This window comes from Zonotrichia leucophrys, chromosome 1, assembly GCF_028769735.1.
Source record: "Zonotrichia leucophrys gambelii isolate GWCS_2022_RI chromosome 1, RI_Zleu_2.0, whole genome shotgun sequence".
NCBI lineage: Eukaryota > Metazoa > Chordata > Aves > Passeriformes > Passerellidae > Zonotrichia > Zonotrichia leucophrys.
The window spans coordinates 101175178-101190172 of record NC_088169.1 but is presented as its reverse complement, the minus strand read 5'-3'; the positions used below and the strand labels follow the sequence as shown (position 1 = coordinate 101190172).

At 56.3% G+C, this 14995-nt stretch overlaps 1 protein-coding gene across 1 annotated transcript in view; it reads right to left on the bottom strand.

The window, feature by feature from the left end:
• The window catches only part of PDE2A (phosphodiesterase 2A), a 41507-nt gene extending 26919 nt beyond the window's left edge, over nucleotides 1-14588 (bottom strand). Inside the window, exon 1 of the mRNA XM_064726084.1 lies at nucleotides 14278-14588. Within this exon, the coding sequence (XP_064582154.1) occupies nucleotides 14278-14345 (68 nt within the window). The 5' untranslated portion in view covers nucleotides 14346-14588. The remainder of the gene's footprint in view (nucleotides 1-14277) is intronic.
• Nucleotides 14589-14995: the final 407 nt, after the last annotated feature.

Here is a 14995-nt window from a genome sequence, read left to right as displayed (position 1 = left end):
GAGCTGCTGGGAGCAGCAGGAGAGTTGGGAATGTGTGGACACAAGGAAGAGCTGAATGATCTCAGGCTGGGCAGGGATGGGGTGTCCTGGCACCAGCCCCCCAGTGGGGATGGCCCCCAGAGGTGCCAGCTGCAGAGACCTGGCTGCATCAGCTCTGGGGCTTGGGCTGTCCTTGGATTCAAAGCAGGATAACAAAGGGATGAGAAAGCCCTGCACTCTTCAACATCTTTATAAATGAATTGGACACAGGACTGGAAGTTCAGACTAAGCAAGTTCACAGACAATAAAAAACTGGGAGGGGCTGCTGGCAAATTGGAGAGTTGGACAATTGCCGCGTGTGTGAAGTTCAACAAGGATTCTGCATCTGGGATGGGGCAACCCCAGTGCACACACTGACTGGGAAATGATTTGCTGGAAAGCAGTGTAGTGGAAAGAGACCTTTCCATGACAACAGCAAGTTGAACAGGAGTCACACGAGTCACACCCATGTCCTGGGAGCACCAGGCAAGCATCACCAGCTGAGCAAGGGAGGGAATTGTCCTGCTCTGCTCTGCACTGGGGCAGCCTCACCTCGAGTGCTGGGGGCAGTTCTGGGCATCACAAAGTAAAAATGACATTAAAGCCACTAGAGAGAGTCTAAAGAAATGCCGTGAGGGTGGTGAAGGGCCTTGAGGTGAAGCTGTATGAGGAACAGCTGAGGTTACTTGGGCTGTTCAGCCTGGACAGGAGGAGACTGAGAGGAGACCCCATTGCAGGTACAAATTCCTTGTGAGGGGAACAGGAGGGGGAGGCACTGACCTCTGCTGCCTGGTGACCAGTGACACTCCCGAGGGAATGGTCTGAAGTTGTGTCATTGGAGGGTTAGGTTGGATATTAGGAAAAGATTCTTCACCCAGAGGGTGACTGGACACTGGAACAGGTGCCCCAGAGCAGTACCAAGCCTGACAGAGATCAAGCAGCATTTGGACAGTATTTTGGGCATGTGATGTGACTCTTGGGGAGGACGAGGAGCTGGACTGGATGCTCCTTGTGGGCTTCTTCCAACTGAGTGGATTCTGTGGAAGGGTGACAAAGGGATAAGGAAGGGCCAGCTGATAAGTGATACCACTGATGAATGAGTGATGGAGCCCTTGGAGGGTCTCTGTGGGGACATTTCAGAGCAGGGCCGGGGGGCCACCAGCAGCCCACAGACATGACAGGGCTAATGGGGGGGGACAGATGGGATGGCAGAGCCCTGCTGGCCCCACTGTGCTGGTCAGGTCCCTGTGGGGCTGAGACAGCTCTTGGCTCTGCTTCCATTCTTTGGAATCCTTTCCCAGCCAGCTCAGACAGTCCTTATGGACAAGCTCTGGTCATGGTGGCCACCAGCATCTTCAGCCTGGCTGGTGGGATTTCCTCTCCTGAGCTGCACACACCTGTCCCATGAGCTTGTCCTGTGGGCAGGGACAGAACACACCCCCACTGTGCCCTCAGAGGGGTGAGGGAGAGGGGATATCCATAGGGACAGCCTGCATCCAGGGATTGGCATATGCCATGGTGAGAGCAGGCACCCAGAGGGACAGCATGTGTCCAAAGGGACAGCGTGTATCCAAAGGGACAGCATGTATCCATCAGGACACTGTGTATCCATGGGGACAGCATGCATCCACAGGGACAAGTGTGTCCATGGAAACAGCCTGAATCCCGGAGGACAGCACGTGTCCGTGGGTGACAGCCTGGACCCAGCAGCACAGCGTGTGTCCAGAGGGACAACCTGCTTCCAGGGTGACAGCATGCACTCATGGGACCAGCACATGTCCCCCATCCTGGGGGACGCCCTGTGTCTGGAAGGACATGGCACACCTGGGGACAGCACGTGTATGAGGGACAGCAGGTGCCTGAGAGGACAGCACGTTTGCAGAGGGACAGCATGTTTGACAAGGGACAGCACATGTCCATAAGGACAGGGCTTGCCTGGAGGAACAGGATGTCACTGGAGGGTCACATGGATTTTGGGGAAATTGTGTGCCAGAATGAGAGTGTGCAGCAGGAGAAGGGACAGTGTGTACTGGGGGCACAGCAGCCCCAGGACATGCAGTGCCACGCCACTATTCCAGGTGGCCCAGCAGCAATAAGGAAGGTCCCAGCCCAGCCCAAGCATATGGGGGACAGGAATTTACTGCCAGGTTAAATAAAAGATGAGGAGATGACATCCACTGGCACTGGCTGTGTCACTCTGAGCCGACCCCACTCCAGCTGCAGGCCATGAGGACTTGGCCACCTGCTCTCACTGGTCCATGCCACTGTCCTTGGCCCCTTATTAGGGGTGGGGTTGCTGCCAGGTGACAATGGAGTGGGGTGCTACCATGAGCACCCAGGGATCTGTTCAGAGGCAGAGAAGCAGGCCTGGTTCCCATCAGCCTGGAGACCCCAAAGAAATGTGGCACACAGGGAATAGGGTCCCTGTCCCTGCACTGGTGCCTGATCCCACAGGATGATAGTGTCACTTCAGAAAGGGATGTTCCAAGCCCTGACTCCAGGGATGCTCTAAGCCCTGCTCCAATGGGTGCTCCAAGCCCTGATCCCAGGGGTGCTCCATGCCTCCATCCTAAGAATGTTCTGACCCTCTTTCTAGGGGTGCTCCAAGCTCTGGGCTCCCCAGAATGGTCTGAGTGGTATGTCAGACATACCTGGGACACTCTGAGCCCTGAGCCCCTCTTCCAGATTCCTCTTCCAGCTTCCTACTGGCACCCTCAGGATTTTGCTCCCCACTCAGCACAGCTCTCCATGGGCAGCCCTTGGCACCTGGATGCTTGTTGCCATTGTCTCACCTGGCACCTGCCTGCTCCAATTCTCCCTCATCATCTCTTCTGCTAGCAAAGCAATCACTCCCCAATTTAACCTGGATTAAAGCAGCATTGCTCACTTGCTCCCTCGCTAGTTCTTTTCCAATTAATTTGTTCCTCGCTTTTATTTCCTAATTAATTCTTCAGGCTCTTTGGCAAGGAAACAACAGTGGTGCCCAGGGTCTCAGGAAGGGATCAGGATTTATTATCCCAGTGGGAATGAGCAGAGGGGAAGAGAAGCAGGGGCTTAGCCCAGGATGGGGACATGGATCTGGGGTGAGCAGTGTTCCCTGGACCACCCATAAGCATCCCATACAAAGGAGGACCATGGGATGAGGGGCTCACAGCTTACATCATTTCCATCTTCCCTTGGGAATGCCACAAGGATAAAATCCTCACAGAAACCACTATGATGCCTCTGGGGGGGGCACCCTAGGGGCAGGTTGCAGTGGGGGCCCAAGTCCTGCAAGGGTTAATGCACAATACAGCACAGGGTGTTGGAGCTAAAAATACTGTGCCTTTCTTGGGATTTGCTCCAATGACTCATTCCTTTCTGTAATTTATTGCTCGTTACATAATCACTTTCATTTTCAGCTGGAGAAAAATGGAATATGTTTTTTTCCCCTTTTCTTCTGTTTTTTCAAATGAAAAGGGCATTTTAGCACATAAGCACCAGCCATTTTCCCAGCTCTTCCTGGCATCTTCCTGGCAAAGGGCTGGCATGCTGCCTCCAGCTCCAGCCTTCATCCAAAGGCTCCCAAGAGCGTGGGGAGCTCTGGGGTCTGCTGAAGAGGGAATGGGGAGTGAGAGCTCTCTGGGTGCTGGGAGGGCAAAACACCCTGGGGCAGCTCAGGGGGATGTTCTGGGATGGATGGAGGGGCTGGATCCACCCTTTGTGCCCACTGCCCAGCCAGGGTGAGCACCCCTGGCACTGCTGCAAGGGCACTGCTGTGTCCCAGCAAACCCAGGGCTGCATCCCAGCAAGCCCAACGTGGTACTCCAGCAATTTGGGCACCACGGCCCAGCAAACCCAGTGCTGCGTCTGAGCAATCCTGGGGCTGCATCCCAGCAAGTCCAGCTCTGTGTCCCAGCAAACCACTGGGTTTGCTGCATCCCAGAAATCCCAGTGCTTTGTTCCACTGAGGCCAACAGAGCGTTCCAGCAAGGCCAGTGCCATCTCCCAGCGATCCAAGTGTCTGCCAGCACAGCTGTCTGCACCAAAGCAGGGCAGGGCACTCCAGAGGGGAAGGGGGGCTCTGGCTCAGGCCCTGGCTGGGACTGGGATGATTTTCTGGCAGGGAGGTGAGAGCCCCACTCTCTGCCAGCCCCCCTGCCACCTCCACAGGGGGGCCAGGAAGCCTTGTGTTTGGAGCTGCAGCCTTGGAATTAACTGTGCCAAATGTTTTATTTGCGTAGAAACACAATTATGTTAATTAAAGCATATCTGTAATTACAGCACTTAGTGGCCTATAAGTGCACAAGTGACTCTGGTGACTTTAGAGAAGCTGGAAGGCTGGAGGGTGGCTTGGCCCCAGCTCCAGAGAGCTCTGTGGAGGGGAAAGCAGAAGTGTCCCCATGGGGTGACAGGGGTGACCCCAGTGCCTGGCCAGGGATGGTGCAGTGAGGTGGGAGGCTCAGTACCCACAGTCACACCCTGACCAAGCCACAGTCCTGTTGCTCTGGGAGTGAAGATAAAAAGAAGAATATGCCTCCAGCACCTCAGGGAAGAAAATGGGTCCCTGAGGTAGCCAACAGTGCTGGACAAAGGGAGTTTTTCCGTCTCCACAGGCAGCAGGGGCTAAAGAGTGCATCTGTGAGGGGAAAATAAAGGGGAAGCAGAGAAAGATGACAGCTGGAGCAGCAGGCAACCAGCCCATGAAATGGCTGGGATACATCCCACAGTCTCCAGGCAAAGGGAGGGGGGGAGGTGGCATCTGTCCCCACCTCAGTTGGGTTGTGGGCAGTGTTTTATGGGGGGATCAGGACCCCAGAGGGAACCCAGTCTGCGGCCATGGAGAGCCTGGAGCAAGGGAAGCAGCAATGGCATGGCACAGTGCTCCAGGAGCCCCACACACCCAGACACCTTTCCTCCATCACCAGGGCAGCCAGCCTCCCAGGCCAACACCTGCCAATGCAGTTTCCTTCTCCCCCAGCCTCCAGCAGTGACAAAATCCTGCAATTGCTCAGTCCAGAGCAAAACCATTTCACTGGAGCTGAAGGATCTCATCCTGCACATCCCCAGGACAGATCCCACACACGGTTCAGCACCCTGGCATTTGCAGGCAGGAAAGGCAGGGAGGGCTGCTGAGCTGCCGTGTTCCATTTGAAGCCATCAGGAGCCCTGCACAACTCCAGGCTGCACAATAATGGCCAGGTGCTGCATGGCAGTACCAGGGCAGCTGGCAGGAGCTGCGGGAAGGGCAGCGGTGGCACCAGAGCTTTGCCGGGTGGGATTTGTTTGCTGAGCAAACGAGGGGAGGCCGCTGATCCGGCTGCGGAGGCTGAACCCTGTTTGCTCGGCAAACACGCTGCTCCGGGTGCTCCGCCCTGGAGCATCAGGTCCTGTGCAAGCAGCTGCCCCCACTGCCAGGCTGGAGAGCAGCTCCCGGGGCTACCTGGAGCCACAGGAATGCAGCTGGCCCTGGTGGGGGGGCTGGAAAGCCTGGCAGCGCTGCAAGGCTGCAAATCCCTGTCCACATTGCATGGCAGCCCTGCAAATCCCCGCTGTATGGCGTTCCTGTAAATCCATTCCTGTTGTACAGCATCCCTGCAAATCCCTGTCCCCACTCCACGGCATCCCTGCAAACCCCCAGGGGTGCCAGGAGCCACAGGAATGCAGCTGGTCTCAGTGATAGGGCTGGAAAGCCTGGCAGCCCTGCAAGGCTGCAAATCCCTGTCCCTACTGCATGATCTCCATCCCTGTTGCATGGCATCCTTGCAAATCCCACCACCGTGGGGACCTCCAAGCAAAGCCACCAGCACCCCAAGGGAGCCAAACCAGGCAGGAGCATAGCCAGGTGAGAGGGAAAACACACAGTTACCCTGAATCCCTGGGGAATTATCCTTGGATAAATGCAACCCTACAGATGCTGCCAACTCATCTTTCAATTAGTCCATTTATTTGGTAACTAGAGGAGGAAAGCAAGCTGCAGTTGATCGTGGTTCAGCATGTTTTTTTCACTTTGCTTTCTTTTCTTTTTTTTTTCCTTTCCAGCATTGTTTTCCCTTAAAAATAGTGAGAATGGAGCAGGAGCCAGGATCTTGCCTGTGCTTTCCACACCCCAAGCTTTCCATTAACAACAGTGCTCTAGGAGCAGGGATCGTCTCCCAAGCAACACCACAGATTTCTAACTGGATCATCCATCTGTGAACATGGCACAAGTGGGAGCCACTTACTGGGCCAGGACTTCTTCTCAAATGATCCAAATATTCCCATGAGCCAGAGTTAGTGCAGAGTTAGGGAGTGGGGACCATCTGTGGAGGGACAAGAGACGACACAGCTCAAAGCCACTCATGCCTTGGAGGCTCATCAGGGCAAGAGTGGCTCTGTCTGACACTTTCAACCCATTTCCCAGAGCTGAGTTGAGCTTTCGGCTTCCAAAGCCTCAGCTTTCCCTGAGAGGAGGGGAGGGGGAAACTGGGAATGGGAATGGGCTGTAGGGACTGCCAGTGGTGGGGCTGGTGTGGGTACTGGGGGAGAGATGGAACAGGCAGAGAAATGCAGCTCAGCCCTGGGACTGGCATGGAGATGCCACATGGAATATGGAAACAGAATTATTGAGGTTGTAAAAGCCCTCTGAGACCATCAAGTGCAACCATTCCCCCAGCAGTGCCAAGCCTGCCACTAACCCATATCCCCAAATGCCACATCCACAAAACTTTTACATCCCTCCAGGAATGGGGACTCCACCCTGTTCTGGGCAGCCTGTGCTGCACCCCTTCAGGGAAGGAATTTTCCCTAATATCCAAATTAAATCTCCTCTGGTGAACCCTTCTGGGCTGCTCCCTGGCACAGCCAAGATCCCGCTGGTACTGGGACCAGTGCCGGAGCAGTCAGGCTTTTATTCCTCGACCATGCTTTCCATTAATTAATGGCTTTTCTGTGGTTGAACTGCTGGCTCCAGCTCCCCCGCCACCCTGTGCCTGGACAGAGCCCTGGCACGATGACTGGCAGCCAGGTGCCACCTGAAAAGTGTCCCCAGCCTCATCCTCTTCCCTGTGCCACAGTGCCCATGACAGGGCTGGTTCAGGAGCTGGGATCCAATTGAGCTGCACAGGAAAGGATGGAAACAGGGATCCCAGATTATCCCCATGGTCTCTTCTGGGAGTACAGTGGTTCTCTGATGTGCCTGCAGGTTCAGGAGCTGGGATCCAATTGAGCTGCACAGGTCAGGATGGCAACAGGGTTCCCAGATTATCCCCATGGTCCCTCCTGGGAGCACAGTGGTTCTCTGCTGTGCCTGCAGATCGGGGGCTGCAGGAGGGAGGGGGCATAGCTGGGGTCCCCCTGGCCGTGCTGCAGCTCCTGCACTGTCAGCTGGCACGTGGAGATCGCTGCAGGCTCTGTGCACAGCAACACACCCCGTGCCTGACTCTGCATTCTCGGCAGCCCACGGACCTGCTGTCCCTGTCCCTGCTGTCCCTGTCCCTGCCCGCGCTGCGGGGGAGAGGGGCTTCTCCAGCAGCACCCCACCTTCGCAGAGCCCTCCATCTCCACCAGCACAGCACACCCACAGAGCCAGGAGCCAGCTCCCACGCTGCTTCTCAGGGAAGGAGACCTTCTTTCCATCCCTTCTTTCCATCCCTGCACAGTGGGACAGGTTGCTTCATCTCCTTGAGGTAAGGGAGAATGGTCACAACGGGACATGGGGGGCCCCAAGGACATTAGCCTGACCTCGGGGTTCCCAAACCCCGTGGAGCTACTGGCACTGGTGGCCCCTCTCATGCTGCCCAGCCCACAGCATGGCACACACAGCACAAATCCTGCCCCAGGCAGCTCCAGCTGTGTCCTGTTGATCTGGTAGGTGCAGGACCAGCCACAGATGCCTGACTGGGACCCACAGCCATTCCCAGGAGGATAATTTCCCTGGAGACAGTCAGATCCAACAGCAGTCCCCTCAGCCTCCTCCTCAGCCTCCCAGGGTTCATCATACCCAGCTCCCACCATGAGCAGCTTGTTTCCTGTGGCATCCTTTGGAGCAAGAGCTCACCTGGCTCTTCTGCTGCATCCACCTGCACCTGGGTCTGACCAAAGGAAAACAGCACCCAAAGGGCACCTTAGTGCCCTTGGGCTGATTCTGGGGAATGCCTCTGAAGTTTGGCTGGCATTTCCACAGGGACACTCCTCATGCCTCAAGACCTGCATTGTCCACAGCCAGTACTGTTTTTCCTCATCTGAGCTTTAGCAAAAATCCCCAGTTTTGGGGGTTTCATCCAGCAATGTTGCTGACTCAGCACCTGTCCCACTCCCCAGTGAGGCCAGGACAGGTGCAAGACCAAACAAAAGCCCATGACAGGTCCCAGAGAGCCTTGGTTCAACCAAAGGGGGAAAACATGGATGGGAAGGCCCCAAGGCTGTGCTGGTGGGGAAAATGGAGCATATTCTGCTGAGGGAGAATGGAGCACTGCAGCCTTTGTCCTGGCAGACCTGACACTAACCCTAGTCAAGCACTAACCATAACACTGGTCATCGACCTAACCATAAACCTACACCTTAGCATAGCTGGAACCCTGAACCCAGACCCAGCCTAGCCCTAAATCTGAACCTAACTATAACCCTAACAATAAAATAAGCCTTAAATCTAGCTCTAACACAGACACTAAAACTAACCTGAAGCATCATTCTAACCCTAGACCTAAATCTAATCCGAGGCTAACAATAACCCTAAACCTAAGCTTAAATCTAAACCTAAGCATAAGCCTAAAATTAGTACTACTCCTAATACTAATCTGAACCTTAAACTTAGCCATAGACCAAACACCAGCCCTAGACTTAACCTAAGTTTTAACACTACTCTTCGATCTAACCAGACCCTAAATCTTTTATCTTAGCTCTAGACCTAACCTTAAAGCTAAACTTAGCTTTAGCCTTAACATTAAACCTATCCCTAATCCAAACTAGCCCTGAACTTGATCATAGCCCTAAACCCAGACCTAAATTTAGTCCAACTTTAGCAGTAGCTCTGACCCGAATTCTAACCCTAATCTTAGATCTACCCCTACCCTTAGATCTGACCCTGACCCTAATCCTAACCTCAGGCCCAGCTTCAGCCCCTCAGCCTCCAAAGGGAGGCCAAGCTCTACCCCTGAGGTGCTGCAGAAGGACCGAGGGGGTCCCCACCTCCTGCAGCTCCTGAGGATGTTCATGCTCAGGATCCAGCACCCTCCTCTCAGGAGGGGAGCAGGAGTTCCATCCCATTGCAGGAGTCCCATCCCATTCCAGGGGTTCCATCCCAGTGCAGGACTTCCATCCCACTGCAGGAGTTCCTGGCTTGAGCAGCTGACAATCAAATTCGTGAAAATTGCCACCACCCCGCCTGAGTCAGGAGGTTGAGGACTCTGGCACTGTTCCCCATCACTAGCACCACCTTCCTTGACCCCAATTTCTTACTTAAAGCCTTCATGGCTTCCACCTGCTTTTTCCATGCAGGAAGGATGCTGCCATCCTCCTGTCTGTAATCACACCAGTAAAAAACACGAGTAAAGACCCCATTTTGGGGAGAGCAAGGGAAAACACAGCAACACCCACAGCTTGTGTCCTTCCAGCCCGGCTCAAGCCGAGTGTTGGCTTGAGGACAGGGCTGTGGAGACACAGGGCAGCTCTGGTGTGAGGATAAACCCCAAACCACCAAGAAGCTGCACAGACATCCCACAGCATCACCACGAAGCAGCAACATCCTCACCAGGCTTGATCCATGCCACTGCTTGGCAGGGCTCCATGCCTCAGAGCCAGGCTGAGACCATCAGAACAAGCAGGGGCTGCAAATCCCTGCATTCCCAAATTCTGGCTGCCCTGCCAGCTTTTGCCCACACAGGCACTGGCATTAGTGCTCTGCTGCCATGGGGTGACATTAAGTGTGCAGGGAGGTTTTCACTGGAGCATCAGCATCCTCATGCCATAGGAAACAGACCCTGAACTTCAGGGAACATGGACAGGTCACCCTCCAGACCTCACCTCACAGCCAAGCAAAGCACAGGCACGTTCAGCTGGCACCAGCTCCAGAGAAGAAAAGGGGGAAGAAAAACCCTCCACCAGTCTCTGCCTTTCAAATGTGCCTTATAAATATCTGCTCACCGTCTTCTGAGTCACCCAGCTGAAACGTGCAAGTTATTAACAGCCTGGGAAGGGGCTGGGAAGCAACTGGAAGGCAGAGGAGGCTTCTGGCTAAGTCAGCACTTTGTCCCAGAGCTGCACTGGCAGCTCTGCTGTCTGCTTTTCCCTCTTTGGGTGGAGAGCAGAGGGCTCTGGGGATGCCGAAACACACAGTGAGGCTGTCCTCAATGGATGCAATGCTCAGGCTAAGCCCCAACCCAGCCCCAGGCCCAGCCAAAAAAAGTCTGGGTTTCATATTTTCAGTGGGAAATGCACCCCATTCCACTTCCAAATCCCTCTCTTTGTCCTATTTAATTTATCATAGAATATACAAACTGACAAAGGCCCAAAAGGCTTGAACCCACCCAAGATTCTCCCGTGTCCTTCCTCCTCTCTGACTCCACACACCAGGAATGCAGGCAGGGCTCAGGAGCAGGATTTGCTGCTGGGAGCAGCATTTGGGGACAGGAGAGGACCAAGGGCTGCTGCTGCCAAACAACCAGCTTCAGGGACATTTGGCACCCAGCAAGTCCCTGAGGCTGCCATACTGGTCCTTTCCCCACAGGGGATCCTGTGTGGATGACAAGGTTTGAGGACAGCTTCCTACAAGGTGTTTCCAAACACCTTCCTACACATTTCTACACGGCCAGATTGGATGAGGAGGGACCTGGTGTACTGAGAGGTGTCCCTACCCACGGCAGGGACATAGGAACGGGATGAGCTTTAAGGTTCTTTCCAACCCAAACCAATCATCCCACAATTCAGGCTCCAACCCCTGACACATCAAATCTTGCTGTCATCTCCCACTGCTAAGGCAGGTGAGACCCTCCACCCACCCCTGACACCTGGGTTGGGAGAAGCCAAGCTCAGGCTGCCTGCTGCCCGCTCAGCAGCCTCTGCACTGCCTGACCCTGCTGCTGCTGTGCAGATGGAGCCATGGCAGCAAACAAAGCCTCTCCCAACACTCCCTATCCAGCTCACTCCAGGAGAAAGCTGGACATGCAGAGACTCCCAGGCAGCTCCAGGCCCTGCTGGCATTTCTGAGCCCAGCACAGCTCCCACTGAGCCACGTGGGAGCTGGCAATGAGACAAAAGCAATGACCAGGGTCAGAGGGCAGCAGGAGGAAAGAGGGATTCCCAGAAACTGCTGCTGCATCCACTGCTGCCCCCAGGGAATGCTGTATTCATCCCTAGATGGATGTTCAGCCCCCTAGAGCCCCCAGAGCAGCTCAGCTCACAGGGGATGAGCAAGGCTCTGCTGCAGATGATGGCCAGGGCACACCTGGTGAGGATCCTCACTAACAGAGCCAGAATCTGGCCCAGATCCCATCACTTCCAAGCAACTGGATATTCAGAAGCTGGAGATTCTCTGGGAGATGCCCTGGGGTGACGGAGGGGAAATTCCTCACTCCCCCTGGAGACCTCCCATGGATAGGAGCAGGGTGCTGGGAAGCTCCTGGCATATGCAGAATGCAGGGAGCTTGCAACCAGGAGTTTTCCCTCTATTTCCCTGCCAGGCACCTCCAGGCTCCAGGGTGGGTGCACAGGCAGGTGGGTGATTGGGTGATCCTGAAGAGCCCCAGCTACAAATGCAGGAAGAGCCTGAGGCTTTGAAAAACCTGGAGAACCTCACCTAAGAACCGCAACAATGGGGGACCAGGTTAACCTCCTTCCACTGAACCCCTTTCCCTGAGGAGCAGTGCCTGGAGGGGGAGCAGAGCCATCCAGCCAGACTGCCAGGACAATGGAGTGATGGGGTGGGCATTTTCCATGGCATTTTACACATGCAGCCCAGGGACCAGCAATAACCATGAAGGGTCTGGGCACCAGAACCTTGGGGTTCTCCAAGGGGTTTGCAGGTGCTCCAAGGCTTCCAAAGGACAGCTGAGCTCATGCTCCCTGTGTCCCAGACAGTGTTGTGCCCTGAAGGAAGCCCTGACCCCTCCCAGCCTCCGCTGAGCTGGATCCTTCCCGCAGGGATGCTCAGAGCTGCATCTCTTCCTCTGTGTTTTCCATCTGCAGAGCTCAGTAGCTGCTTCCCCAGCCCCGGCTGCTGTCAGATGCTGTGAAAGCAGCAGCTCCAGGCACCCTGGCACCCCACCCACCTCTAACCAGGTCAGCGTCCACCCACCTGGGAGCACACATCCCGGCAGGAGAAAGGGAGGAAATGGGTTAAAACGTGACCTGGATAATGCTGCACCTGCATCCCCTTGCAAAAAAAAAATGCACCATGCACATGGGAGAGCTGGGCCACCTCTGGATGCCAGCCCCAGCAGCACTGGCAGCCCATGGAACAGAGCAGGACTGGAGGGGAGGCAGGGAGCAGCAGCACCCTCCCCACAACCAGCCTCACACTGCAGCCCCTCCAGGGAGCACTGCAGGGCCGAGGACATCATCCTCTGGCAACTCCTGGGAAGCTTTTCCACCTCTCTGTACCCCGTGGGGTTCACAGGAGCAGGGACAAATATGAAGGACATATCCCATGTTAAAAGGGTGAAGCAGCTGGACTCACCATTCCCACCTTGCCTGCCAATTCCCACCTGGGCACAGCCAGCCCTGCTACACCAAGCTTTTCTGTCATTTACTTTTTTTTAAAAAGCCTTTAAACAGCAGCAGCAGAGGCAGGAGGGAACATGGGGCTCGCATGGCATTTCAAGACCTTTGTGTGTTTTGCTTAAAGAAAAGGACACGTGCACGTGTTCAGGCAGCACCAGGGAAGGATCTCTGCAGGGAACAAAGCACACACAGCACCAGGGAGTGAGCCAGGAGAGCTGGGGGAAGGATGCTGCCTGCAGAGACAGACCCAGCACCCACGGAAGCGTGGGAGGATCAGCACCTATTGGGGCCTTGAGAAAACAGATCCAAGGCACACATTGCATGTAGGCAAGAGAGATGCTGGAGGGTGTTTTCAGTGGAGAGGGAGAAGGTTCTCACCCAAAGGTCAACTCATAAAGGTGTGAAAATTCGGTGAGGGAAATGTGTAGCACTGGAGCAGGAGTGGATGGAAGCTTCCCTGCACCCCAACAGTCCTGCCATCACCTAAAGCACCTGCTCCAGGAGAGCCCAGGCTGCTCCTGGGCACATTCCAGTCCCTCCTGCTTCTGGTGGTCCTAGTGTGAGAGGCTGAGCCAGGCAGTTCGGCCAGAGCCCAAGCATGTGGAGCTGGCACTGTCAAACAAAGGAATCCAGCACTGAGAAGCCTTCCTCCTTTCTGCCCTAGACCTGCATTTCTTCCTGTGGTCCAGCCCAACCTCCCAGAGGGCTTTTCAAAATGTGGGATCTGCTCCCACTGGAGCAGGGGGAGGAGGGATTGGGAGCACCCCAGATCCTTGGTGCCCAGAGCACCCATGCACTGTGAACATCCACGCACATCCTGCTTCCCAGCAGCTGCGGCACAGCCAGCGCTGCACACGGGGGTGCACGGACACGGGGGGCTCTGCCAGCCCCGCCAAGCCTCTGGGCACTGGGGATCCACACACTGCAAGCTGCCCCTCTTGCCACGTGGGCTCTCCAGAGTATCGCCCTTCCCTGCTTCCAGGGAGCACTGTCATCCCTCAGCAAGGTCACCCACGCTGTCACACAAAGCCTGCTGTGCCCGCTGCAGCAGGAGACCACCGTGACCCCGGGAGCCCCATCCCCACCTGGCCTTACACAGACAGGCACTGTGACACTGGGACCCCCAAATCTGTTTGGTGAGCGGGTGGCTGTGCAGGGGCTGGCTTCTCTTGCCTTGTGTGAAGCTGCCGAAACCACAATTCAGAAGGCTGACCTGAATTTCACAAAGTCACCCGGGCCCCCCTGCGGCCCACCACTGGGCCAGGAGCCTTCTACCTTTGCAGGGAATCATTATGGGATGAGGGTGATGGGGAGACCGGGAGATTCAGTTCACACCAGCCCTCTGGCACAGAAACACCGGCGATGACCTGCCCCGGGGCTAACAGAGGTGGCGAGTGGGGAACAGGGAGGGGTCGCAGTCTCTTGTCATTTCCTTGCCACCCCCTCCCTGACAGCTGTCAGGCAGGAGGAACTTTTTCCTGCGTCCCTGACGTCTCCTTCGCTCCTCTGCCCGGCATTACTCCCAGAGCATCCCTCCCTCTTGGCGTGGTCCCCCATCCCCGGTGCCGGCGGGAGGGAACTCACATGTCAGATGCGGCCGCCTGGTACGGCTGGCTCCGGCAGAGAATGGAGTGTCCGCAGCCCTGGCCCATGGCTCCGCATGCTTCGGCAGCCCTCCCAGCCCCGCCGCCGCCGCGCCCGCTTCTCGGTGCCGGCTGCGAGCGGAGCCTCCCGCCGCGCTCAGCTCGCTGCTGTCACCGAGCCCGATGCAGCGCGCCGAGGCGTGCGGGAGGGGAGGACGGAGCGGGGGCGACGCTGATTGACGGCGCTGCTGCGGCTCCGCGGGGCTGGGCGGGGGCCGCGCCGCTCGGCGGAGGGCCCGGAGGGGCCGGAGGGGCCGCACCTGCCGCCCGCCGCCGCCCAACCCGCGCCGCGCCCGGCCTCGCCCGTGCGCCGCGCCGCGCCGGGGAGCGCCCGCCTTTGTCTCGGAGCGCCCGCGGGACCTGCCCTCCCCGCTCGCCCCTCCGGCCCTGCTGGGAGCGCAAGCCCCGTCTGCCGTGCGCTGTTATTGCCCCGGTGGCATCGGCAGCACTGGGCAGCAGTGTTCCCATCTGTCCCTGTCCCAGAGGTACTGAGCAGCACCGGTCCCACAGGTTCCTGTCCCAGGGGCAATAAGCTGCACTAGGCAACATTTGGACCACAGGTGAATTGCTTTCCCGAGGGCACTAAGCAGCACTGAGCAATATATTTCCTCTTCTGTAAGGGAGATGGCCTCAAGTTTTTCAGGAGAGGTTTGGATTTG